Raw genomic sequence first — 25,989 nt, 5'->3', positions numbered from 1 at the left:
AAAATAACAATCAGTTTAGAGTGATTCTGAAAGTGAATATTTCAATAGTACACATTGAGCTTTCCAACATCTCCCTCAAACTGCAAAAAGGAAAAACTAATATATTTACTATGGAATTTCATCCTCAAGGATGTACCCCATACACTGAATATCCAAGACAAAATATATTCAACATATAAATGTAATATATCAATTGACATTAAAAAATATATCATTGCATACACACTGAAAAAATAAACTAGTCAATATTGCCACTGACTAACGTTAAATTAGTCTGCAACGTTAGTCAATGCACAAGGACTAGCAAAAATCTTCGTTCCATCACTGCTTCTTAGTCAGTTTACACTGACTAAGGAAAATATAATCGCAGCTTAGTCTGTGGCGACGGACTAAGATATTTTAACCCATGGACTAAGAACAATACGGGCACCCGATTTACGCCATAATCATAGCTTAGTCGGTGTCGACGGACTAATGCATTTTAACCCAATTCGATTCAATTCAATTTCGAAACCGAGAGGCAACGGCAGCTTGCTGGGCTTTGCATAGTTTCATACGATCACTCTAAGCAACTTTCAACCGTAAATCACCCAAGAAGGTCTTTAGACGAATGGAGGTATTAACTGCCATCATCGGCCTACCTGTTATTCCTTTAACTTGAAGGTAAAATTAAAGTTTACTGTTAGGCGACTGGCACTAGTACTGTATTATGGTTAGTGTTACGCTACGCAGTATAGTCAGTATTGCGAAGTTCGGAACACTGCGAAGTTCGGACACCCCTAAGAAAGACACGATTTCACCATGATAACCTACAGCAAGAGCCAATATCACGTAAATTTACGAAGATACAGTTATTTTCTCTCCAAAATGACCCGTGTGCAATCAAGTACTTACATATTTGTCAATAAAAGGAAATTATAGTTTTGGGGTGTTTGAAAGCTTAGGTGTCCGAACTTCGAAGTGTCCATGCTACGTGTAACCGTTGTTAGGCTGGCGTTGCGCAATACACAAGTACAATGACAGTGAGTAGCCTATAGGCTTCTACTGGGTACTGCAGTGCATTCTCAACACTAAAGTGTGCATTCTATAAACACCAATTAACAATGTGTTATGTGTGTATTGGGCTAGATTGAACAGTGGCACATAATCTTCTAAGATATTCCCAAACAAATTCTGGGACTATAAGTCTCAATAGTTTATTTGAAGTCTACACTCATTTGGTAAAGATTTCCTGTAATTTCCCATGTGAATCTAAATGAGTGGCTATGTGATATTGAATAAGCAAGGCTAGACTTTCAAACTTACAGTCACAGTAGGCTGAACAAATTATGTTGGCTAGTCACCGGTATTATATACTATAGTACTACTAGTAAGACTAAATCAAAACGACCGAAAGACAAACTTAGTGTAACAAAGTACTGATTCTTCTCTAGCCTAGGTCTAAACAGGCTTGTTATGTGAGCAAGCAAAATAACAACTAAAAACGATTAGGTCTATAAATAAGTTGGCTCAGTGCATTTTATAAAAAAAATTATGTTATAGATCATAAAAACAAACAAAGATTTAGCCCATGTTTTATCATCTCTGTATTCTGGGAATTTGATTCTGGTTGCAATGGTGATGACACTCTGGTTCAAATATTCAGCTTGATAGAGTCTGCTTCAAACTTTGGGATTGTTTTTTGAGACTATAGTGGAAGCAAATCTTACATAACTTTGTGTTGACAACTTTATTTAATTTTTTATTCAAATGATGAATACTTTGCTGTTTCTTTTTTCCAGGAAGAATTGAAAAGCCAAATATCCAAGTGAAGGGTGAGGTTTCCTGTGATGTGCTACACCAGTGTGGAGGCAACAACAGAAGAGGAGAACTTTGTTATATACGGCTTAAAGACGTGTCTTAATATGATATATTGCTACCCTTCGCAGAACAAAAGAGTTTATCCGAGAGTCCAAAAAGCAAAGGAACAAGTACCATAGAGACAAAAAAGATGGAAGAGTGAGTTTTACTATTGTACCCAACTGTTTAACCCAACTGTCATAACCTGTTTTATAAAAAAAACAGTCTGTTATATCATTTACCTGCAAGCTTCAGAAGTTTGGCCAAATTTTTACTGATTTGTAGAGCGGGAGCCCAGAGGGTTTGGTTAGATGGGAAGGTAACCAATTGCCTGGTACATCACAATGTTCACAGTGCATTCCTGTAGATGAAACCAGACGACTGACAAACCGGCTGTGGTGGGTGTGGCTGGGAGAGCAATTTTAAAGTCACCTGATAGCTAACCTAGATCAGTTTTCATGGTAACCACATCAAAGTAAGTACAATGTGTCAGGTATGGCCCCAAAAGCAACAAATGGCCATCGCCAGTAATTATTGGTGGTGGGGTACCCCTGCCTATGATCAATAATTGACTCTTCACGGCTGACCTAGGTCATCTCATGACTTAACCACTGAACCCTACTGGAAAATATTGGTTAGGACTTCAGAAACAAGGGATGGGCATTGCCAGTAATTTTTATTGGTGGGGTTCCCCTGCCAGTAGACCCCCAAATTGCCCATCCCCTCATTGACCTAGGTCAGCTCATAAGGTAATCAGTTGAAACCTACTGGAAAATGATAGGTATCACTTCATATGTAAGTGATGGGCATTTCCAGTAATTTATATTGGTGGGGTACCCCTGCCAGTAGACCCCCAAAATGCCCATCCCGTCATTGACCTAGGTGAGCTCATGATTTAACCAGTTGAAACCTACTGGAAAATGATAGGTATCACTTCATATGTAAGTGATGGGCATTTCCAGTACTTTATATTGGTGGGGTACCCCTGCCAGTAGACCCCCAAAATGCCCATCCCCTCTTTGACCTAGGTCAGCTCATGATGTAACCAGTTGAAAACTTATTGGAAAATGATAGGTTACACTTCATATGTAAGGGATGGGCATTTCCAGAAAGTTATATTGGGAGGGGGGTACCCCTGCCAGTAGACCCCCAAATGCCAATCCCCTTCTTGACTCAGGTCAGCTCATGAGGTAACCAGTTGAAAACTACTGGAAAATGATAGGCAGGACTCTATATGTAATGGATGGGCATTTCCAGTTATTTATATTAGTGGGGTACCCCTGCCAGTAGACCCCTAAAATGCCCATCCCCTTCTTGACCCAGGTCAGCTCATGAGGTAACCAGTTGAAAACTACTGGAAAATGATTGGCAGGACTCTATATTTAAGGGATGGGCATTTCGAGTAATTTATATTAGTGAGGAACCCCTGCCAGTAGACCCCCAAAATTCCCCTCCCTCATTGATCTAGGTCAGCTCATGATGTAACCAGTTGAAAACTTACTGGAAAATGATAGGTATCACTTCATATGTAAGGGATGGGCATTTCCAGTAATTTTGGTGGGCCACCACTACCAGAGTCCGCCCCACCCCCTTATTAAACTAGGTGAGCTTTTGGTGTGACCAATTGAAAACTACTGGAAAATGATAGGTAGGACTCCACATTTAAGGAGAGTAATTTCCAGTTATTTCCACTGATGGGGTACCCCTTTCCATTTTCCCAACATCTCCAAACACTGTCTCACATTATATTATAGCTCACACCCCAGGACACTCCCCTAAACACCCCAGATACAGTGTAACCACTCACAGGTAAAACATAGGTAAAAAATGTAAATGTATGTTTATGATAATGTGAGTTATCATGTGCTATATCTGTATCTGTGCTTACACGTATATCATATTTTCTGTTCACAGGTCAATAATTGTGCAGATTTTTGGCTTCCTGAAGACAAGTGAGTGTCCATTCGTAGTTAAGAGAAACACTCTTTGTTCGTGAAGACTTAACTGGTGTCGATTTGGGGTACCACTTTAAAACGACAGTCGTGAGGAACTCTTGCCCAAGATTAAACTTTGCATTATTTTGCAGTACTATACTTTTGCGATTCATGTTTGATCCATTAACTTGTCTTAACTTTGTTGGAATAAAAAGATATTATCAGATTTTTGTTTACAGTGATTTATTCTCCATCTGTCGAAAGTCAGCTTTTGTAGACATCAGAAGTTTTATCAGAAATAAATATTGCCAACGTACACATTACTTGTGTTTCTTCTGCTCTCTTTTCTTTCAGTGATTCTAGTCAGTGAAACTAGTCGGGTTTAATTCTTTCAGTGATTCTAGGCAGCGCAACTAGTCAGTCGATACCGACTAAGAAAGGTTAGTCGGGAGAGGCACCATCCTGACTAATGTAAACCTGCTATAAACTAGTCGGTGGCTCATATAAATTAGTCGGTAAAGACCGACTAATGTCACCAACTAATGTAACTGACTAATATACATTTACCGACTAAGATATTGTTGATCGACTAAGCTGACGGACTAAGATGACCGACTAAGAAATCCAACTGACTAAGGAATAAATTAGTCGGTATAGCAACTGACTAAGGCTATGTTAGTCGGTAGAGGCACCAGATGGACGTTATGTTAGTCGGTGGACCAATTTAAGTTTTCAGTGCAGGCACATGTGGTGCTAACTTAAATATTAATGTTTCAAGGGCCAGTTGGAAAGGGGTGTGGAGAAGAGGTAGGGGTCAGAATTTAAAATAACAACCACTATTGCGACTAATTTATCTAGTTTAATTTATCTTTAAATTTATAAATAATAATAAATTATCTATAATTTATTTAGTTTTATCCATGTTTACTGTGGTCAGTAATACAATGGAACATATAGCAGGCGAATATATTCCTGTGCCCCTTTTAGAACACTCTTGATCATTTTGTTTTATATCCATCCTCCCTTCCCTATCCGCACCTCCTTCAGCATTTGGCTTAAGTTTCTACTAATTTAGACAATGCTTTAAAGTAAAATAAGAAAGGTTACAATTAAACAATGTAGTTTTAAGCTAAGGTCTACCGTGGTAGTAGTTCATTCCAGTCAATTTTACTTTGTTTTGTTCCAAAGAATATTATATCCTTCCCCTTATGTCTTTTGAATCATTAAAATATGTTAGAATTAGAATGGAATTTCATATCTAATTAACACATGTAAGTAATGTATACTATATTTGCATGGAACTAGCTTGCATATTATGTAACACATTCACCACATTGACTAAAGTTAAATGACCTGGAATCTAAAGTCTACCGGATTCTGTGTTACAGATAATTATAATACTTCATGATAATAACGTTAACAACACTTTTTTGTAATGTAGTTGCAACTATAAACTTGAGAGAAGGTATTTTACCATGTTGTATATGTCTTGATGTGTGCAGACAAAAGGTTTACTATGCTTTCATTAATAGTGTATTGAGCTCATTCTTAGGCTTTTCCATCTAGAGCTTACAACGACCGTACAGGATATGCTTTGTAGCGAACAACGATTATAACGTAATACAATTACATCTGGATGGGGAGGGACAGGCAAAGTTATCAAAAACCTTTTTTCTCTGTTACATATCTTTTACAGTATTACATGTTACAATGCAGGGCACAGTTTAATATACTTAGGTGACCTTTAACATTTTATCGCGTTTACAGGTAAGACGCTGATATTAAAAAAATAAAGGAGATTTGTCGAACGCGGTACACAAAATATAATTTCTACTGCTACCAGTCTAACAAATATACGATGGAGTATTCAATGTCGCCAACTGGTTGAGCCGATTTAACTGCACAAGGTTATATCTCACTGTTCTGGGCTAATGATGAGACAATCTATAAGCATGAACGATAACCTCGCCCCAAACTGGCGAAGTGTGGAAATCGCATCTCCTTATATAGAGAATGGACTTCCAAATAACAAAATTCATGTGCAGAATAATACAAAGCATAAGTAATCAATTTAAAGCCTAGGAAAAGACTCCCATACAATTCAACAATCACACTAAGAGGTCATCTAGCGTAAAAAGGTAGAAAATAGTAAAGCTATCGCTGGCTAAGATGAAATATATATTTTGTGAAAATATACCTTTACTTGTCGACCTAGTTAAGTTGACACTAAAATGTGAAAACATTACACCACATAAGCAGGCATGGGCAATTTGTACTTGCACTAAATCCTACTGACAATTCAATAAGGAAAATAAGTTGACTTTGATAAATTACATAACAAGTGCAACGAAATGTTCAGTATTTCGAAAATGTAAGAAACGATTAACAGACTCGATTTACTGATTTGAGAAAATGGAGGAAACACTCAACAAATTGAAAAGACAGGCGTTTCTAACTTCTGTACACACATTGAAGAAGCTAAACCTGTCAAAATTGTGCAAACGTAAAGTTTGGTCAAATCTCCCCAAACCAGTAGCATCCATCGCATATCTGACCCTTGACCCTTGCAGTACCATTAAAGGAAGAATGAAATCAAATCTCCCAAAATTGCCTGCCCTGGAGGTCGATGAGGAAGGATAATCCAGCTCTGCTAAAATGTTTAGTTACGACAATTTTGGAGATTAGTCAATCGAAATCAATTAAACAATAGAGGAGTTCTAACCAAGAAAACAATACATTCCGTTGTTGAGAACGCAACCATTTTTTTTTGTCATTTCATATTCGTTCATGCTCTCCTTCAGAATATCTTTGCATCATTACCACAGGTCTGGTGCCTACAGTAATAACAATGACAATCCTCAAAGTAAATGCAATATTTCTTGACTGCAATATATTTTTAAAACCTGTTGTTGCATTGTGAATTTTGAGCCACAGGTGAATAAGGACTGAATCAACAGGAGAAATTTGGTTCATGATATCAAGCAGTTTTCTTTCTTTTGTAGATTCCCCAGTCTAGTTCTTACTTAAGTAAGTAAAAAAAGAAATGAATACTTCAGGTATGCAAAAAAGTAAGCTATGTTATTGTAGTTTCTTGTTAGTATAATTTAATAATGATTTATCTTTCAAGTAAAGGTGGTGTAGCAGAGGTGAGCCTCCTTAGAAAAAGTTGTCGGCACCTCTGCCATCTTCGCACTGACCCACCAACCCTATGCTAGTGGACTAAACGATGTTAATTGAGTCCTAGAAGTTAACGATGGAAACAGTTAACATGTATGATAAAGTAAGTCCAAAATGACGATTTAAAGAAGAAGCAAAAGCATAATTTGATTAGACACATAACAAATTCATATGGAAAATAACAGACTTGATTTACTGATTTGAGAAAATGTAGGAAACACTTAATCCATTGCAAAAGACAGGTGGTTACGAGTCTGTGAAAATATTTAACTAGTTAAACCTGTCAAAGTGTGAAAATGTAAACTTTGGTTCAAATTCTCTCCCAACCAGTAGCCATCGATCCATCACATATTTGACATTTAAACAAGCAAGTATTATGTGACAGGAATGTCCGTCATACGCTGTCGGTAAGACGGACAAAGATGTTCGAATAGTAGCAAGGGTGTATTGCAGATCATGCATTTGATGAGGTGGAAAATAAATCGCAATAACTTTATTATCCAAGCCTAAGCAATTATTCTAAAATTTACCGTAAATGCCTGTTACGTTTTGCAGTCAACGGAACACATATCTCTTTGAACTGAGAGAGGGTTAAATAACACGTAAGTCGCAACTGGGACAACGGCACTTAACCCTCCATGGTAGGTACATTGATGTGAACATTCAAAGTCATTTTAAATTTGATGCTTGAGACAAATAAAGCTGAAAACTAATGAACATGATGAATAATATAGCAAAACAAGACATTTCACCCACCAAAACCTTCTGTATTAGCTTGAATGCCCTTAACTTCCCCTCCCATAAATATTACCTCATAATTCTATTTTTCGTATCAAAAGGAGAGGAAACAGTGCAGTGTTGGTGGCTTTGCAGGATGGGGGCATTGTCCCATTTCTCCATTAAAAGTATTTTAAACCAATTGAAACATGCGGACCTTCCTTATGCAAACGTATGGCAAATTTATTACTGGGAATTGTTTGTTTAATTTTCAGGTACATATCCCTATATGGGCGAATTGCCTTGGACTGATGGCTGGGGCTGTTCCTAAACAGCAGTTGAAATAATTAGAAGTTGATTCAGTAAGTGCATTAAAAAATAGTTCCCCCCTTACATTCCCCTGCAATCAGACACTTTATCAGTCATAAATAGTGACTGGCACCAACACTGCTTTATTGATTCAACTGGTCACATGGATAGATCAACATGGCCAGCCATATGTCAAGAAATGATTAGAGTGTGATAACTACTGGCCAGCATTGTCATTACCACTCATCAAATGCTACACAAGAGGCTGGTTCATCTAAATAATGTAGTACAGTGCTAACGGATAGCTTTGACCCATTAGATAGTACAGTAGCGGACTCATTTAGGACAACTATTCAAATTACATTCAGCAGAAGAATTGCCTTGATATTTATTCTTAAGTGCTCTGTTATTGATTGTAAAATAATTTTGACAGGGTAAATAAAACGCATAAAAGAATGGATCAACATTAACCATTAACATCAACATTATAACAAGAGGTTGTGAAGAGAGTTATTTGCATCGTCTTATTTTGCTCAGTAGGTGTCCCATTAGCACCAACATTTGTTAATTTGTCTTAGTTATTAGATCTGGGAGTCCTTCACAAAGTATTCAAATGTCCTTGATTGAAACATCCAATGCTTACCCCGAAAAAGCACCTATGATGTCACTTCGAGAATCTTTTATTCCGAAGCCAAAGCCATATGTTAATTTATGCAAGAGTCACTATATGGAGTATGCAGTATGTATAGAGCGCATGTGTAGTAAGTAAATTCAGTTGAGTCTAATACTACACACATTGATTTCTGAGCAATAATTTTCTGGATAAATCTTCCGATTGTGCACATTGACATCTGCCGTCATCTTCACGTTTGACAAAAACGAGGTTGTAAAAGGAAAATACAAGGCAGAACTCGGTCCCTAACCAACTTACCCACAACCAAGTAGGCCCACCTTTTCATGTTATCGAGCTGGTTAGGGTGAGATGCCTCGTACTCTCTTCCACCACCTTGGTCCCAAACCACTTCAGCTGCAACTTAGTTCACTCTACAACGACTCAGCTCCAAGCAAGATCGTGTATGACTAAGTTGAGATTTTTTTATGAACCGGAGATGTTTGGTACCCTTCTTCTGAGATGTACAGTAAATATATCTATGGATCCCCATGCAAATTGAATATCAAAATGGGATCATATCCCAATCTACATACTGTAATATACATGATTATGAAAAATCTTTAAGTACTAATTCCCAATTGTCTTCTTTACTTTTCATTGAGTTGCCATAGACAGATCAAAGTTAATTTTAATTTTTAGTATGAAAAATTCTTATATCAGTTATTAAGCATAAGTTCTCTTTACTTATCACTCTTGCTACTCCGTGCAAAAGTTATTTCCCCTTGCCTCTTCAATGTCTTAACAAACTTTGCAGATGACATGATGGCAGATGTCCTTCATGGTAAACTTGACTTCACACCTTACAAACGTTGGTCGGTTAAGGCCTCTCAGAATCATTGAGTAATACTGAACCCCTGTTCCCTATCCACATCCTGATCCCCTCCCTAAAGTCAGGCGCGTAGCCAATGGGGGCGAAGGGGGCAGCCGTCCCCCTTGACGGATTTTTTAATTTTTGTTTAATGTTTTAATGATATCGCAACAGCAATTTTTGCCGATAGCCCGCCCATGAAGTAGACAAATTGTGAAATTGAAAGACAGGACTGCGAGCTTTTTCATCGCATGAGCGGCGCCAGAATGTATGGTACCTTCAAACGCAGGTAGCCCCAGGCCTAGACCAATTTTGAATTGGGCCTATTGCACGGCTAAGGGATACGTTACGTCCAATCTTGGTCGATATAGTTTCGCCTTTTACTATATTCTCTTCGCTGTTGGGTTCTTCTTGCCTTTTGTTGATGAATACTAAGTCCCTTCGTTCTTTTGTAAGGTTTCTTGCGGGAACTACTTGCTTCCATGCTTGCGAAAGTGGACATTAACGATCCAATAACTTAGGATATACTATACATGTATTGTGTGGATACGTTGTGTAGACTAGTACTTGTACTATTCAGTCTACTTGTTACGTTGTTTGGTATCAACTATGAGCTGTTTCGACTCACTAAATATGAATTAACTAATATACTTCCATTGGCTTCTTCAAACAAAGCCATGCATTATCGATTTTTTTTGGTCGTTATTTTTCATGAAAATCGGAAAGCATTAGACAAGATTCCTTGCCGAAGTATGCCAATACATATTTATGTGTGTTCCGTATTACCATCTATATGCACCTGTACAGGTATTGCACCTCGTTGCCTGTTGCAAACACAGAAACCCCATGGATGACAACCAATGTCATTTTGGTTTTTATAGTCTTGCACAAAAAATGTCCAAGCGACAATTGTAATGACAAACACGACATTGCAACCTAATTTTGAGCTATCCGAAGTATTTTCGCTATTGTTTTTAAAAGTCGATTCCATTTTCAATGTGACCTCAAGGGTTGGAGGAACAGAAATGTAAATATACATTGGAAAAGTTTACTGACAAACGTCAACAACATATTAAAATATAGTATTAATGTTAAAATAAATGTTACTCTGCCCGGTAAATCTCATTCACGAATTCCATAATTTCCGCAAGGTCAAGGAGCTGCTCAGACAACTCTTTTGAATTTGTTTTGTTACTTTCGGCACCATTCGGTTCGCTGAAATTTTCGTTTCGTCTGTCTTCGTCCTTGTTGATCTGAACAAGATCATAAATTGCATGACCAAGAAAAGCCAAGTCTATGCCGATACCAACGGCACTCAAAACAACCGATGCCGCAGAAACTCCACCAGCAACCCTTGCAACTGCTCCTCCTACTTTAGCAAGATCATCAGTAGTCTGTGTAGATAAAGGGAAAAACTTTGAATCATATTTTATGCACATTGTTGACTGCCAGTGTGGTCCCATATTATAAGCCCTTTCTTGCTTTTTACTTTCAAAATTTCTGGGAAGCATAATTTACATGTTCTTTTAATATTTCTGTACCGGCCGTGAATTCTAAGTAAATTTCTTCAAAGAATGGATAAGTTATCATTTACCCGATTTTATCAATTCAACTAACTGGCAGAGGGAACAAAACAAAATGACTTCGTTCAGGTTTCGATATGTACATCTCATTAAAAGTCATTAACCAAATAGCTAGTAACACGTCAATACATAGACGGTTTAATTTGTCAGTTCAATACAATTTATATCCACGTAGCTTTGCTCTATGGAATCGGATATATTCAGGGACTTGTCACTCATGGTATTATAGTTATTTTTGACATTTTCAAAGCTGAAGTTTACGTTCTATAAGATCTATTTGCTCTAGTTTATTGACGTCAAGATGATCTGTGGTCTGGGAAGAATAGGATTTACCGATTAACAACAGCGGAATAGAATCATTCGGAAGTGGGAAATTTTTGTATATTATTATATATTATTTAATTATTAAAATTACTAAATGGCACTGCTTCAGTAACATATAAGTTGATATAAATCTTCTAACTTCTGCTTCATGTCGCCATATGTCTTTTGTTAATAACTATCTGAAAATTCAAGAGTGGACGCACTGTCTAGAATTTATCGAAGTGATAAACATGTCCCTGTTAACCAATGTTAAGTAAACAATATGATAAAACCATATCTAATTAGATTAACACTTACATCAATAGCGCTTAGTGCTACTCGAGCTGCAACTGATCCTCCTCCAACGGCTGCCTTTGCAGCAGCCTCATTGGCTGCCCCTAGAGGGGCAGCCAAATTAACACCATGAGGTTCGGTGTCAGCGGCGAGGTATCGCCTCACAAAGACACGAAATGTTATATCCGTATCACTAAGTGCTTTTTTTGGAATTGCCTCTTCAAGATTATCAAACGAAGCTTTTTCTGCCTCTTTTGCAAGCGCCGCTAAATCTTCAATATCCTCTACCTTGAGCATGTGCTTCAGCATATCACCCATCTCTGTAAGAATATTTTGGACGCAAACATCCAGAAGACAAAACTGTTGGCGAATATTCATATGGTTTTCTCCACTTAGATTAAGTTGTTTTAACTCGTTTTTTATCTGCGTTATTTGTGTTAGCTCGTCACTTCCTAATTGCCTCGAATTAATACCTTTCTTTATTTTGCTTTCAACAAAACGTTAGCAGCAAATGGATAGTTACTGTAGCCTTTGCGAAATGTTTATTAAAGTCGACGAACATTTCGAGAACAGGTTTAAACTCTTCAACCCTGTTTTTATCCCCAATGACCTTCTCGACCGAAAACCCGATGTTCACACCAGCTCCGGCCAGTCCTACTGCTGTTCCAGAAGCTATTAGTGTGATGCTTGTTGCAAATGTGAAAGGAATCAAGATTGCCCCAGCGATTGACATTGCACCACCTACTAATCCTGCTACGCTTCCACCAATGACGCCATAGTTTTTCTTCTTCCTGAAATAAATGGCTGCTTTAGCTAATTTTCGTACATCGGTAATGGCCTCTTCAGTGAAGACACTTTTGTTTGTTGATAATGGAAGATCCTTGAAAACATTGAAAATAATTGACTTATATATTTATACTTCATAGTGATCAAGGCATTAAATGGATGATCATAATTATACTTTTCTCAGTTACTCAAATAACAGTGTAATGTTATTAATAACAACAAATGACGAAGACAATATAATTTCAAATATCTCAAAAGGACGTTAACTTAGTTCTCTGTGTATGAACTTGACGTAAGGAAAACGATATCTTCTTAATTAATTCAAAACAGGATTACATGCCACCGATGATCAGCAGTTATGTAGGACACGCCGTGGTGCAATTAAATTGTACGAAATTTATACGGGGAATGAAATCACACAACGGCATTGTACAACATAAGCCGCTGTACTGTACCCTGAGACAATAAAAATACATTAGCTCCCCCCCCCCCCCGCGGCCCAACAGAAGGACAAAAATAACATTATTATATTACTTGTTAATAATCCTTGTTAAAAATAAATTCACTCATAAAATGAGTATCGAATATATTGTTTGAAACGCTGCAAAAAACAGCACTAATTTGCATCAAAGCACCCTCTATTTATAGAACGTTTTCATGAACCATCCCTAGGATGATATAACGCCCTATATTAAGTTCATTAAGGTCATTAAGTTTAGGAAAGCTCACATAATATATTTTATCTAAAATATATTTACAAATCGCCTTAGTGTTTTCATACGCCTTACTGTTTCCATATATTATGTTTTACGAGTCACAATAGAACATTTGCTTGGTAACCATTAGACTTTAGACTTGATTATGACGAATGCAACATAAAGTGCAACAAAACGATGATCATAAGACATATCGATTAATAATATAAATATAAATATAGATATGAATATTAACTAGTTGCAGCACGGTAGATTGAATACTCCGCGAACAATATGCTTTTAATTAAATTGATACAGTACATTGATAGCGTAAAAATAGGAGTTCTATACCAGAATATCATTAAGACAGCGTAAACAAAACTTCAAAGCTTCAAGTGCATTCGCAGCCTCCATTCTCAAGATAGTTGATTCGTTGCCTTCTGCGAGGTTATTCACATTTGTCTACAACAGAAGTATTCGATATTGTATATGGTTATATACTCTGGTATAAAAAACTTCGTCAATCAGTCCTGTTTTTCTGTTACAAATATTTGTTGCAATAATGGTCTGTGGCACTCTTACTCGTTCACAATAACCCACCAACAGCCCCGGTGTACTGACGCATTCTCATATTGCTGTTGCTTGGTGTTGTGTTTTCTTGTAATCATGATATTGTGATAATCCGTTCTGCGCGTTGATATGATGTGACGTTTACGTTACTAGCAGAGATGAGTAAACCTGCAGTGACCAGGTTATGCGTGCCAGACACATATCATTACCATCTCAGGAATTTTACTGGTATCTTTATACAAATGCAAATGCAATTTTTTCATCCGCGGCTAGTTGGGGAGAGGTGGAGGAGACGGTTTATAAGGCTATCCCTTCAAAGTTAACATATTTGTTATAGCTCACAATGTCGCTGAGATCACCGGAACAAACAATTGTGACACTTTGTGTAGCCTGTATAATTCATGATGATGTGTCTTATCAAAGGTGTTGTCTTGGTTTCCTGTGGTAGTTGAACAAAAAACTCCAAGCTGTACCTTCTCCAAGTAAAACGCAGTATGACAATTGAAAACTTCAAGTGTTCAAGGAATGGAGCAACTATAGACTACCCAGGAGGGCGTTGTGGTCAAGTGGTTAAGGCAGTGGACTTGTGATCTAAGGATTACAGGTTCGAGCCCTGGCCAGATCATTGCGTTGTGTCCTTGGGCAAGGCGCTTTATCTCCATTGCCTCTCTTCACCCAGGTGTATAAATGGGGACCTGCGAGGTAACTTGTAAATATAGTTGCGTGCGCCGGTTTGTGGCTGCACCCTATGGGAAGTCCCCCGGGGGACACGTGGTTGTGGTGCACTGTGGTGCCCCAGGAGAGATTGATTGAATTGTGCACACTTTGGTGTGTGGGTATGACAAGTTACCAATGACCAGGGGTTAATAATTATCAGCGCACTGAGACTTAAGTGTGCATTTGCGCTTTATAAGAACTGTGTATTATTATTATTATTATTATTACCCTGCCACGCGAAAACACCTAAAATCTCGTGACTACGGCGAGATTTCCAAATGTTAACCCGGGACTGGCTGCACCGGCTTCGTCGAGAAGAAGTATTTTATAAGGCGAATTAAAATGTTAAGAAACTTTAAAAACGGATACTTCGTCAAAAAACCCGAGCATTATTATAACGAGAACGACCCATCATTGACCCTAATCGTTTCCTACGCGAGTTCAATGTTCACAATTTTTGAAAATAATGTGTAAGTCCAAGCATTCCCCTGTATTTGCTACACCGGCTTCGTCGGATACGTCATTAGAACCCTTGCATTATTATAATGAGAAAAACCCATCATTGACATTCTGTCCGATACCGAACAAAATAGCGAAATAGATAGAGAGATATAATATTATTTAAAAGGAAAACAAATATTCAATTTCCGATACTAAAAGTAACAGAGAAAGAAAGTAATTGAGAAAACTTTTACTCTAAGATCAAGAGAAAATATTCCATGTCCCAATAAAAATAAAAAACAAGGGAACTATGAATACTTTAAAATGACTCAATGTCCAATATCGTACTTTTTATTGATACTAATTCGTATTAATACCAAATTCATTTGTGTGAATGCGTTCTGATTTGTATTGATACTCATTGTTATAAAGTTGGCAATCTGTTTCTGTGAAAAGTGAAAATTGATGGTATTCTTTCATGTCAAAAGTGGCGGCGCTAAAGAGGGCACTGGGGGCATTCCCCCGACAGATCTGCAACCTATCCCAAATATGTAGTGTTATGTTAATCGTTTGTGGAAAATGGGCTGTGACATCAGTTTATCAACAACGATGTTTGATAGTAACGTTCAGCCTTCAGTCATCAATAAAGGTCAACGTTAACAACAAGTTAACCGCAATGGTTTTGAACCAGCTTTAATCACTATTTTAGTAAACATGATAGAAACAGTTCACTGTAAGGTTATAATGTTACTAGGTATGTTACTACATAATACTTGTTGATACACATGCCGCATATACTTGATCTCGTACAGTTACACACAGCACACAGTAAACATATTACAGACATTCAACACATAGAAGCTACTTCCTGCTTGTCGCTGGAAGCAAATTGAAGATCAACAGCTCACACTATCTGCTATTTTACGTAGAGTCTTAACCTAAGGCAATGAAGTGACCAATCATTTTTTTTTAACATTGTAAAAAGTCCTTAAGAAACCAAACAAATGCAAAACTTGTGAGCCATTTCTAAGGGTATATGTATACGGAATGGAAAGTGTAAAGAGATCTTCAAAAACTTGTTTTTCACAATACGTGGTTCCACAAAACAGATTGTTGCTGCTCGATCTGTACCATACCTGTGGGACGTAACAACACTTAACAGTACCTATATACGGAGGGGGCGTCATCGCAATTGATCAGTCGGGGGGGGGGGGGGGGTGACTGAACATGGGTAAAACTTGGTTGAAAGACTTTATCGGATGGGGTCTAGTTGCCCGCATTAGGGCCCCTGATGAGGTGCAGGGTGAAACCAGGGCGAGGACCCAGTTGGTGGACTCACATCTAGAAATCTTCAAGTTTGCTTCTGATTCGTCCTTATTGATATGTCAGACATAAATATACTTCAACAAAGTCACATCTGACAAGTGATTAAACTTAAATTAAGAAAGACGCGTATCTATATAACATCCGGGTGTACCTTAGGGCCTTTATCATGACTAATAAAGTTGAAACTTAAACCAAAAACGGAGACACTTTCTTCAACTTTGCACACAAGAATAAAATTCTCTTTTAAATATATGTCTACAACATGCACACATATGGTATAATAAGTACATTTGAAAAGCACCATTGGGTATAATTATGGGCACATTCACTTCATCGGAAAACAAAAATCCTATACAATAAATACACTTCGGGGCCGTAGCTTCGCTAGACTCCTTAGGGGGCAGTTGAGGAATATGAAAAAACATTATGTAAGGTCCAAATGTTACCTAGTGCTGCTTGGATGTGCGTATATACCGGGGTCTTTTTAAGAATTTTTAGAGAGTGGGCCATTTCCCCAAAGGGACCATTTTTACGCTATCTAAGGGGAGTGCCACCATCGGTTGGCGCGTAGCGTATACATATATGAATGAACCATAGTTTCACAATAGACACTGTTCACACAGGAAATTCTTAGGAGCTCTCTATATTTATTGCTATCTTAACCAACTCGTGAAAAGCAAAACGGTCATCGCATCTGCGATCGTGCATATACGGTGAGTGGTGAAATCAATCTTATATTCTTTTTTAAAGACATTCCTACAATACTTGCCTAGAATCTTGAGGTTGCACATTACTGACTAATGAAATCAGAAGACATGATATGACCATTTCATTTAAACTAACTGAAATAGCGCATAATGTCCAGGCGTTCACATTATCGTGGACCTACTTTCATTTAGGAAGTGGAAATCTCAGGGGGCAGCTGCCCCCACCCGCAGGCTAAGGCCCTGTACTTGGCACCAGTTAACTTAACCACAATTAAAACATTTTTGTGAACATATATACATTACTACTGAACTAGAACTTGAGGTATGATTTGTAACATCGTTTAAACAACAACAACAGGATTAGCAGCTTAGTACCAAGTCACAAAACTCTTTTGAAATATATCATTATCTCAAAACACTAAAACAGTATCATGAGTAGCATTGCTAACGGCATGCACAACATAACAAAACATAATAAAGCATAACGGGTCAACTAACGAAAATCATTTCTCACTCATATGTGCATGACCTGTTGACCTCAGAAGGTCGTTTTTGTTACGAAGTCATCAGACGAAAATATCTCCCATCAGTTACACCCCTCGCAAATAAGCGAAAAAACCGATTAGTCCCTGAGTTTTGGTCCCTCATTTACTCAAAGATCCCATGAATTCAAATGTTGATGTCCCCTAAGTCAACCTTATGGTCCACTCTTTTAAATATGCATATTTACATTTAAAAAAATACTCTGTTTCTAAGTTGTTTCTAAGTTACAGATGTTAGGATCTAAGTTTATCTTTTGTTTTGTCAGTTAAATGACATTGCTAAGTTGTTAGGCAGCGAAACGCTAGTACAATGTAACTGTGCAAGTATGCAGAAGATGGCATCTAGCTTTATCATTTGTGTTGTCGAAGCAATGAATTTTCGCTTTTGTTATATATGTTATAATGGAATACCAATATATGTGCTACAGGGTAAAAGAGGGCTTGGTGAAGTTGCAAAAAATCTAGCAACGTCATAGCACTAAAATCGAACAAAGAGAGGACTGATTTGTCAATGAGGACGTAAGTTATAATAGCCTATTCATATTCCATCGTACCGCTGAGGGTCGGATGTTGTAGCTTCTGGCCGCTGAGGACCTGGAATTGTTTTTAAGAGAGGTCCATTGAGTTCAACTTGTAAAATGTTCTCAGAGTTGAAAGAAAATATTCAATTTCTCGTGATACCTTTTTGACCCTATGAGAGCACTGACAACTGTTGCGCAGTACCTGTTGTGGCAAATCAGAGCACACGTTAAGTTATTTTAAGACATTTCTTCCTATTGTTGGTTGATCTACTTTATTAGTTTACACAGTATGCACTGTATCGAATAGGAGAATCGGGTGACGGACCGTACGGCGCCTGCGCTTTCATTTTGACATTTATGTTCTATATGTCACTGTTTGATATTGGTTCTTGTGTTTAAAGATTGGAGCCCCAAAGTGTAGGCTACTGGCTCGTGGAAACCGTTCATGGTGTCGAAGGGAGCGCGTCTTGGTGGGGGGGGGGGTGCCTCTACTGATAAGAGTTCGTCTCTGATAAGAGAATGATCCGAAAACGGGCAACGTAAAAGCAGTAGCTGCGCCTATATTGTTAACGGCTCCGACTCCACTATAGACCACAGTTTTGGGTGAGTCTCTTTTCCTGGAATAGTTTTTAATCAGTGTACCACACAACGTTAGTAACAGCAGAATAATGATCTTTTTTTTCAAAACGGCCAAATGTAGGGTCCTGCATGTGCCGTGCTTGATCCGACCCTGATTTGAGTGTTCAACCATGGAATAACGGAAATATCCACTCTGGAGCAATGATGACACTGCATTTATTGATTACTAATAAAAAGCGAGAACGAGATAGTATAGGTAATGATAAAACAGATCTACATAGATTATGAAAGTTTCAAAATTACAAATATATCAAAATTCTGGATCCGCGACCCACTTTGGTCAACATTCCGTCATTTAAGTTCACATTAGTTTTGGTACCAACAGTTTTCTAAAATAACTGACAGGCTGATTATATTGGTATATGGGCAATATTCATCATTACCATTGGCGAACTCACAGGGACCGGGACACGGAGGGGGGGGGCAGTGACAGGTTTATACCCATCTGCCGAAGCCTAGAGTTGATAATAAAGATGCAATCCGTAAAACAAACGGGCATCCATCTAGATATCCAGATGTGCACCTACTTTATTCTGCTCTCGGATCCAACATAAAAGGGCGACCAGTTCAGTAAAGTCACATTGGACAATGTGTAAGGCCCCTTGGAAATTGTGAATCATTAAATAGGCCCTCAATCCAATATCTAACATTCTAGGTCGGAAATTCAGCCCGCCCCAACACCCTCCACCGAACACCGCCGTACATGAGATAAATTGTTCGTTTTGAGTAATACTTATGTTGGTACCATACGGAGACTTTTCTGCTTCTTGTCAGTCAACTTCACACAACAACACAACTTTGGAGGTGTATAAAAAGATGAATTACGGAATTGAATATATTCCCAACGAACTTAATACAGATGAAGAACGCTTAATACATGTACAAGAGGAATGGTTGTCTAACAGTATTCTATTAATTACGTAAGAACTGACATGGATCATGAGTAAGGACACTGCACACGAAACATGAAGACACATTATTATGGACATTGTTAGCAACGAAAAATTACACACACATACACACGCACACACACACGCACACACATATACACTGACAGTCTGATATCAGGAAACTTACCGATAGCGTGGAATTTATTCGTCTGTAATAAATGTTAATTACGCCTCAGAGGAGCCAGACTGCACTATATAGCTGCATCCAAATCATTAAGTCAAATACTTTGCAACTGCTGATGGGCGGATATATATATATATATATATATATATACCCCTGATGAAGAAGCAGTCACTTGACTATCGTCCGGTCGAATCTCTCCTTTCTTAGCAAGATCATAGAGAAAGTTGTCCTGAAGCAGCTCTGCAGCTGAACGATTACATTGACTTAAATGGATTAGGTGAGGTGTTCCAGTCGGCGTATAAATCCCAGTACTCGACGGAAACTGCTCTAATTCGTGTCCAGAGCGATCTCGCCTGCCATCTTGACAACAACAGGGCAGTGCTTCTTGCGCTTCTCGATCTTAGCGCAGCTTTTGACACGGTCCAACACAGCATTCTGCTGGCCACTCTTGAGAATTCATTGAATATCACTGGTACGGCTCTCAGTTGGTTCAGATCCTAATTGTCTGGACGGACACAAGCAGTCGGCATTGGTGGCGTGTGCAGCCCATCTGTTACTTTTCGCAATGGAGTTCCCCAAGGCTCGGTGTTGGGTCCAGCAGTGGCGGAGATTTCTTGTCAGAAGTGGGGGGGGGGGGGTTGCAGGCCATTGATGAAATAAAAAGTCATAACTGCTGGCTCACTATCTAAGTGGAGGGCCACCATAAGTTGGCGCGAAGTGCACAAGAATTTTTTGGCAAATATTGCCTCCCAGATCGCAGTAAATGGCACTGCCCAGGCCTTGAAAAGCTGCATTTAACCAGGGGCGTATGCAGGATTTTCTAACCCGCACATTTCTGGTTTTGGGACCCCCAGATCACCGGTAATGGCACTTCTCGGGCTTGAAACTGACCAACCATATGTACACTTTTGCCTGAGAACCAAGTTTTTTCCAAATACTTTTTTTCTCATCTATAACCTTTTTGAAGATTGTCACCAGTCACACATCATGTTCGACTTCATCACATATCCTGTGGATCATTGCTTTTGTAGGTGATTCTTCATCGCGGCCCGCAATATCCGTCAGCCCCACTGTTCAGAATTTGAAAATTCATAATTCTCGTGAATAAATTCACTTCAAAACATACCCATAATGTGCACAAAATATCATCTATGGACAACCGATATAGAAAAACCTCCTTCAAACCCTAACAGACGGGTCAAAATTGCACGAGTATGATGAAGAATGTTGGTTAGGGAATTTTCGAAAATTCAGACGGCTACTAAAAAAATTTGTTGAAGGAAATAAAAATATACCAGATATTTCCGAAACCGAACACCTCACACATCGACAGTTTTGAGCATGGGCGCAGATCAGTCTTGGATAATGATGGGGACGCGTGTCTATGACACTATCTAAGCGGAGCGCGACCATGGGTTCGCGCGTAGCGTAAGATTTTTTGGGGCAAATATACCTCCCAGATCGCCGGAAATAACACTTCCCAGACCTAATGATGCTCCTAAACCTCCTTAAATTTTAGATCTCATGGCTTAGAAATTTAGTTTGGAGAAATACATGGGCGTCTGCAGAAAGAAAATCAGGGGACAAATAATCCAAGTAGACTTTTGTTATACGTGGGTCTGGGGTCCTCTCCCAGAAAACAAATATAGACTGCCGCAAATGCGATTTCCGTCCTATATTTAACAACTGTGGATAAAATACAATAAAATGAGAACTGCTGCATGTCATTTGCACAATGCTGGATCAAACTGCACCAAAGTTCAATACAGGGGAACTTGAAATGCAGCTATTGGTCAAGACAAATTGGTGGGGACACGGTATATCATGTCCCCACTACCGCAAAAGTTGGTGGGGACGCGTCCCGCTGTCCTCACCAGGATCTGCGCCCATGGTTTGGGGGCTGTTTATCGTGGAACGCCATTTTCATGCTCACTGATATGATGTGATATCTGCTGTTTGCTTTACAAATTCGAATAATTTTGTCACTGTTCCTCTTTCTCTTCCCGTTTTCTTGCCGTATTTTCTACTCCATCCTTTTCTCCTTTTCTCTCTTCTTTTTCTTTTCCTTCCTTCACCTCGTTGAAGTTGGCAAGTGTATACAGTTCCAAAGCTATTCAACAGCAACAAAACGTTATTTTGTGTATGTCTGTTGTGGGGTGAAGTAAGCACTATGAGCTACAAGTTCCAATGCGCAAGGTGGGGGAAAGGGGCTAGAAATAATGTGTGGGTCAATTCTAACTCGGTTTTTGGTCGTTAATTGTTGATGTAGCCTACCAGGTAAAAGGTTGAAATGACTTTAACAATTTCAAATTTAATAATTTGATTTATTATGCCATTTGGAGCACATAACATGGAGGCTATAACAGAACATTACTGGCAAAAACTAGGGGGGTTTATTGTGTGGGCCAACCCCCCTCTTCAAAAAGTGGGGGGTTAAAACCCCCCAACCCCCCCTGTTTCTCCGCCACTGGGGTCAAGTGCTATTTTCCGTCAACACTCAGCCAATTGAGACATTGTCAATCGTCACAACGTCTCATATCATCCTTATGCCGACGACATCCAGTTGTATTTGGATTTCGATCCCTTGTGTGCCTCAGCAGCAATCGACAGTATGCAGCGATGCATCAGTCACATCTGTGCATGGATGGCAAAGAGCAGCCTGAAGTTGAACCATGAAAAAACAGATTTTCTCGTCACCACACCAGGGTCGCCAGTTCGGGGACATCCAAGTTCGCGTGAAAGACAACATAAATATCCCATCACGGTGTGTCCGAAACCTGGGAGTCCTAACGATGACCATCTCAATATGGAATCACAGGTTAACAGCATCATCAAGTCATATGTGACGGCATCTGTGCTAAAGTTTTAAAATTAACTTAGTATACTGGATGCATATCTTGTGAACTACTTGTCCAAATCACTGAAGAAGTTGGCAAATGGAAAAATTTTAGCCTTTTGTTTTCGATTATTTTGTTATCTCGATTAACTCATTCCCTTAACTTAACGCAAACAATATTACATCAACATGTTACATTCAACATCAAATGACCTTGACATACATGTTCTCTATCGTGAAGGTGTTATTTTGACGCCAAAAAAATCTGGTGTTCTTTCTATTGAGTAAATGTGTTGCTTCTGTTATATGTTTGCTAGTTAAGTTGTCAAGTCATTCTGATTGGCGAAACAGCCATTAAGAAACAACAGTAAACTTGCAAGAAATACAACCTGGAGTGTTAGCGGTCAGTGTCTTTCCCTTATTTCCAGATACCCAGATTTGGTACTAAATAACCAAGTAATCGTAACTCGAGTTTTTAGCGTAGCTACACAAACCCCCTAAGCATACTATAACTGCATTTGCCTGACAGATCATGAAGATTCAATTGCCCTAAGTCTTTCGATCGAAATATGAAAATTCCCTACGAAATATGTTATCGAGCGTCAAGATATGAGAATTATATGAAAATTGTATACAATCATACTTGGAAATATTTTCTGACATTTATCGATGAGAAGTATACGTATGCGTCTTTATTTTAACCATTTGATGAATGTTTATGGAGCAACCCGGGGTAACAGTCTGTCCTTTGTAATAATTATCAAATTGTGTATTTATTTTTCTGATGGAAGTTACGAATACCAGGCTGAGGAGATAGACCTACGACAATCAGGTTTGTATATTTACTTCCAAAGATTCCATTTATTTAAAATAAGTACGTTATTCTGTCACAAAGGTCTAACTATTGCCTGGACATAACATATAGGATTAATTTACACACGTTTACAATAGCTATTTCTTGAGCTACATCAGCAGACGTGCACAGGATTTCAAAGATGGGGAGGGGTTGGGGGGCATCAATTGCTAAATTTGCACAGACTGATTTACGTAGCGGCTTGACCGTATGGCCAGAGATGGGTCAAGGATTCTTAAAGGAAGGGATGTGGCCATGTGTCTACAAGGCTCAGGTCCGTAGCGTGATGGAGTATGCCTCTCTTTCATGGATGAGTGCCTCGCCCACCACCTTAGGACTACTTGACTCGATCCAGAAGAAGGCCCTTCGCATCATAGGCACAAGTGAGGAGAAAGCACGAACTGAGTTGAACATCTCATCTCTTCACCAAAGACGTCAGGTGGCAGCAGCGACTGTTCTCTATAAGATGCACACCAACTCGTGCCCACCTGACCTAAAGGCAATGCTACCAAAACCCTTTGTAGCTAGACGAGCTACACGCTCTAGCTTGTCAATGCCCGGCCATGCTTTCACAGTACCAGTTTCGAGGACAGTCTCCACTTGCAGGACCTTCTTTTACTCTACAGTACAAGTATGGAACAGCCTACCAGATAGCGTAGTTGGTGATATTTCTGACAACGGTGCTCAGTCCTTCAAGTGCAGGGTGCATCAGTATCTTACTTCCTGTGCCTGATGCTGTAGCAGGGGCGTATCCAGGATTTTCCAATAAGGGGGGGGGGCGCCAGGCATGAATGATCGCCGTTCTGGGGGATGGGTCTAAGGGGAGGGGTGTACAATTTTTGCTTTCAAAGAAGGGCTGAAATGCAAAATGGTGTCATATGCATGGGCGGCGATCCGTACTTCCGAGTGGGGGGGGGGGGGGGATATGACCTTGTTGACTATCTAAGCGTAGCGCTACCATGAGTTGGCGCGAAGCGTACAAGAAAATTTTGGGATTAACAAACCCTCTAGATGGCCGGAAACGGCACTTCCCGAGGTTTCCAAGCGGCATATACCCAACTTTAAAATAGGGATGTCATGTCCGAAATATCTCATAATCAGGATCCAAAATACTTTTTTTTTTAATTTCGGGTGTTATTTTGGGAAAATTGCCCCTGTCAATCTTGTTTCAGGCGCAACGTTAGAATGTTCGAGAGCTCTGTTATATCATTCGATGAAGAAAATGGCCTCATGCAGGCTATTATAGGCCTATACACATGCAATACACAATTACACATAGTTACATTCCTAGGTACCGATTGCTAGGGCATCCAGGTGAAACGTGTATTAAGCATTACCCTGGTTACATGGGATTCTCTGCTGTTCGAGGGAACATGTACGTGTGTAGGCCTACTGTAGGGCCTATATGAATACTATGAGGGTGCATATATGTACTATATTAATACCGTGGGAGCAATAATACATTTTGTTGTTATAGGGCCAATGAAGCCTACAGTCAACTATTTTTGCTTTATAAAGACGCTTTATTTGAAAAGATCGCACTGCGTTTATGGTAGGCGAGAAATGAAGCTAAAAAAGAGCCGTACATTAACGAAGATGCATAAATGTAGGCATGAAAATATTCTTATCCCTGGCATTTGGTGGGGGGGGGGATATGTTGCATAACATCCCCTCCACCCATTTTCATGGGGGGATATATCCCCCCTCCACCCAGGATCGCCGCCCATGGCCATATGTGATCCATTTTTCGACCTTAATAATAAGCAACATTTCCAGTAAATATGGACACAAAATGCACAATTTAGTATGGCTGGCATGTCATTTAGTGTTTATAGTGATAATACAAACACAATTACCATCTATGTTTCTAAAACTATTATGCCGCCGAACTTCGCCAGAACCTTTTTTTGGCAAACAAAAAATAAAGCATACGGGAGGGATGAATACGGGAGGAATTTTTTTTTTTTTTTTTTTTTTGTTAAACTTTTTTTTTTTTTGGTGACGGCCAATAGGGGGGGCGCGCGCCTGTTGCGCCCCCCCCCTGTGTAGTAAGCCCCTCCCTTCTAGTTGCTCTAAGTTACTGTGGACCACTGATTGGCCCATGTGGATTTCCTTTATAGTACCCTGTTGTCTATATTTGGTCTTGACTTCTGTCAATCTGCATGGGCTATTGTTCACTTCAGCATTTATTAAAAAAATATATATGAAAAAAATGTGGTCTTTGAAGCCGACTCCCGAATAAGTACTAAATTTGCAGACAACAAAATAAATGATGCATTCTGAGGTATATTTAGACTATAAAATATGTCTATAATTCGATCTAACACAAGTTTTTTGCTAATAAATACTTTTGAATTTTTGAGTGAGTCTGAAAAGCGGTCCATTCACCCCATTACAACCTGGTTCTACACCTCAGGACGTCAGTGGGCCCAGAGGAGTGGTATTTTTCTCTTCCTCCCACTGACTATAGAGGAAAGCGCCACACCCGCCGCCACACCCGGTAAAGCCACTGAGTTATATACTCTTTTCTTTATCCATAAAATATTTTGTAGTAAAGTAAAGCAATAACGTCAGAAACAATGTTTCTTAAACGAATGAAGACCTTTGACCTTTCTGAGATTTTTTACAGCCACTTTTATATCGAC

At 39.0% G+C, this 25,989-nt stretch overlaps 1 protein-coding gene across 1 annotated transcript; it reads left to right on the top strand.

Annotated features, from left to right (window-relative positions):
- Positions 1-23,564: 23,564 nt before the first annotated feature.
- Positions 23,565-24,077, top strand: LOC139970452 (uncharacterized). The gene has a single exon (XM_071976179.1). It carries the CDS (start codon positions 23,565-23,567, stop codon positions 24,075-24,077), a length of 513 nt encoding a protein of 170 aa, XP_071832280.1.
- The last annotated feature ends 1,912 nt before the right edge of the window (positions 24,078-25,989 follow it).

The sequence above is a fragment of the Apostichopus japonicus genome, chromosome 8 (genome assembly GCF_037975245.1).
Source record: "Apostichopus japonicus isolate 1M-3 chromosome 8, ASM3797524v1, whole genome shotgun sequence".
Classification (NCBI taxonomy): Eukaryota; Metazoa; Echinodermata; class Holothuroidea; order Aspidochirotida; family Stichopodidae; genus Apostichopus; species Apostichopus japonicus.
The sequence above is the reverse complement of the archived record's forward strand: the minus strand, read 5'-3'. Positions and strand labels throughout refer to the sequence as shown.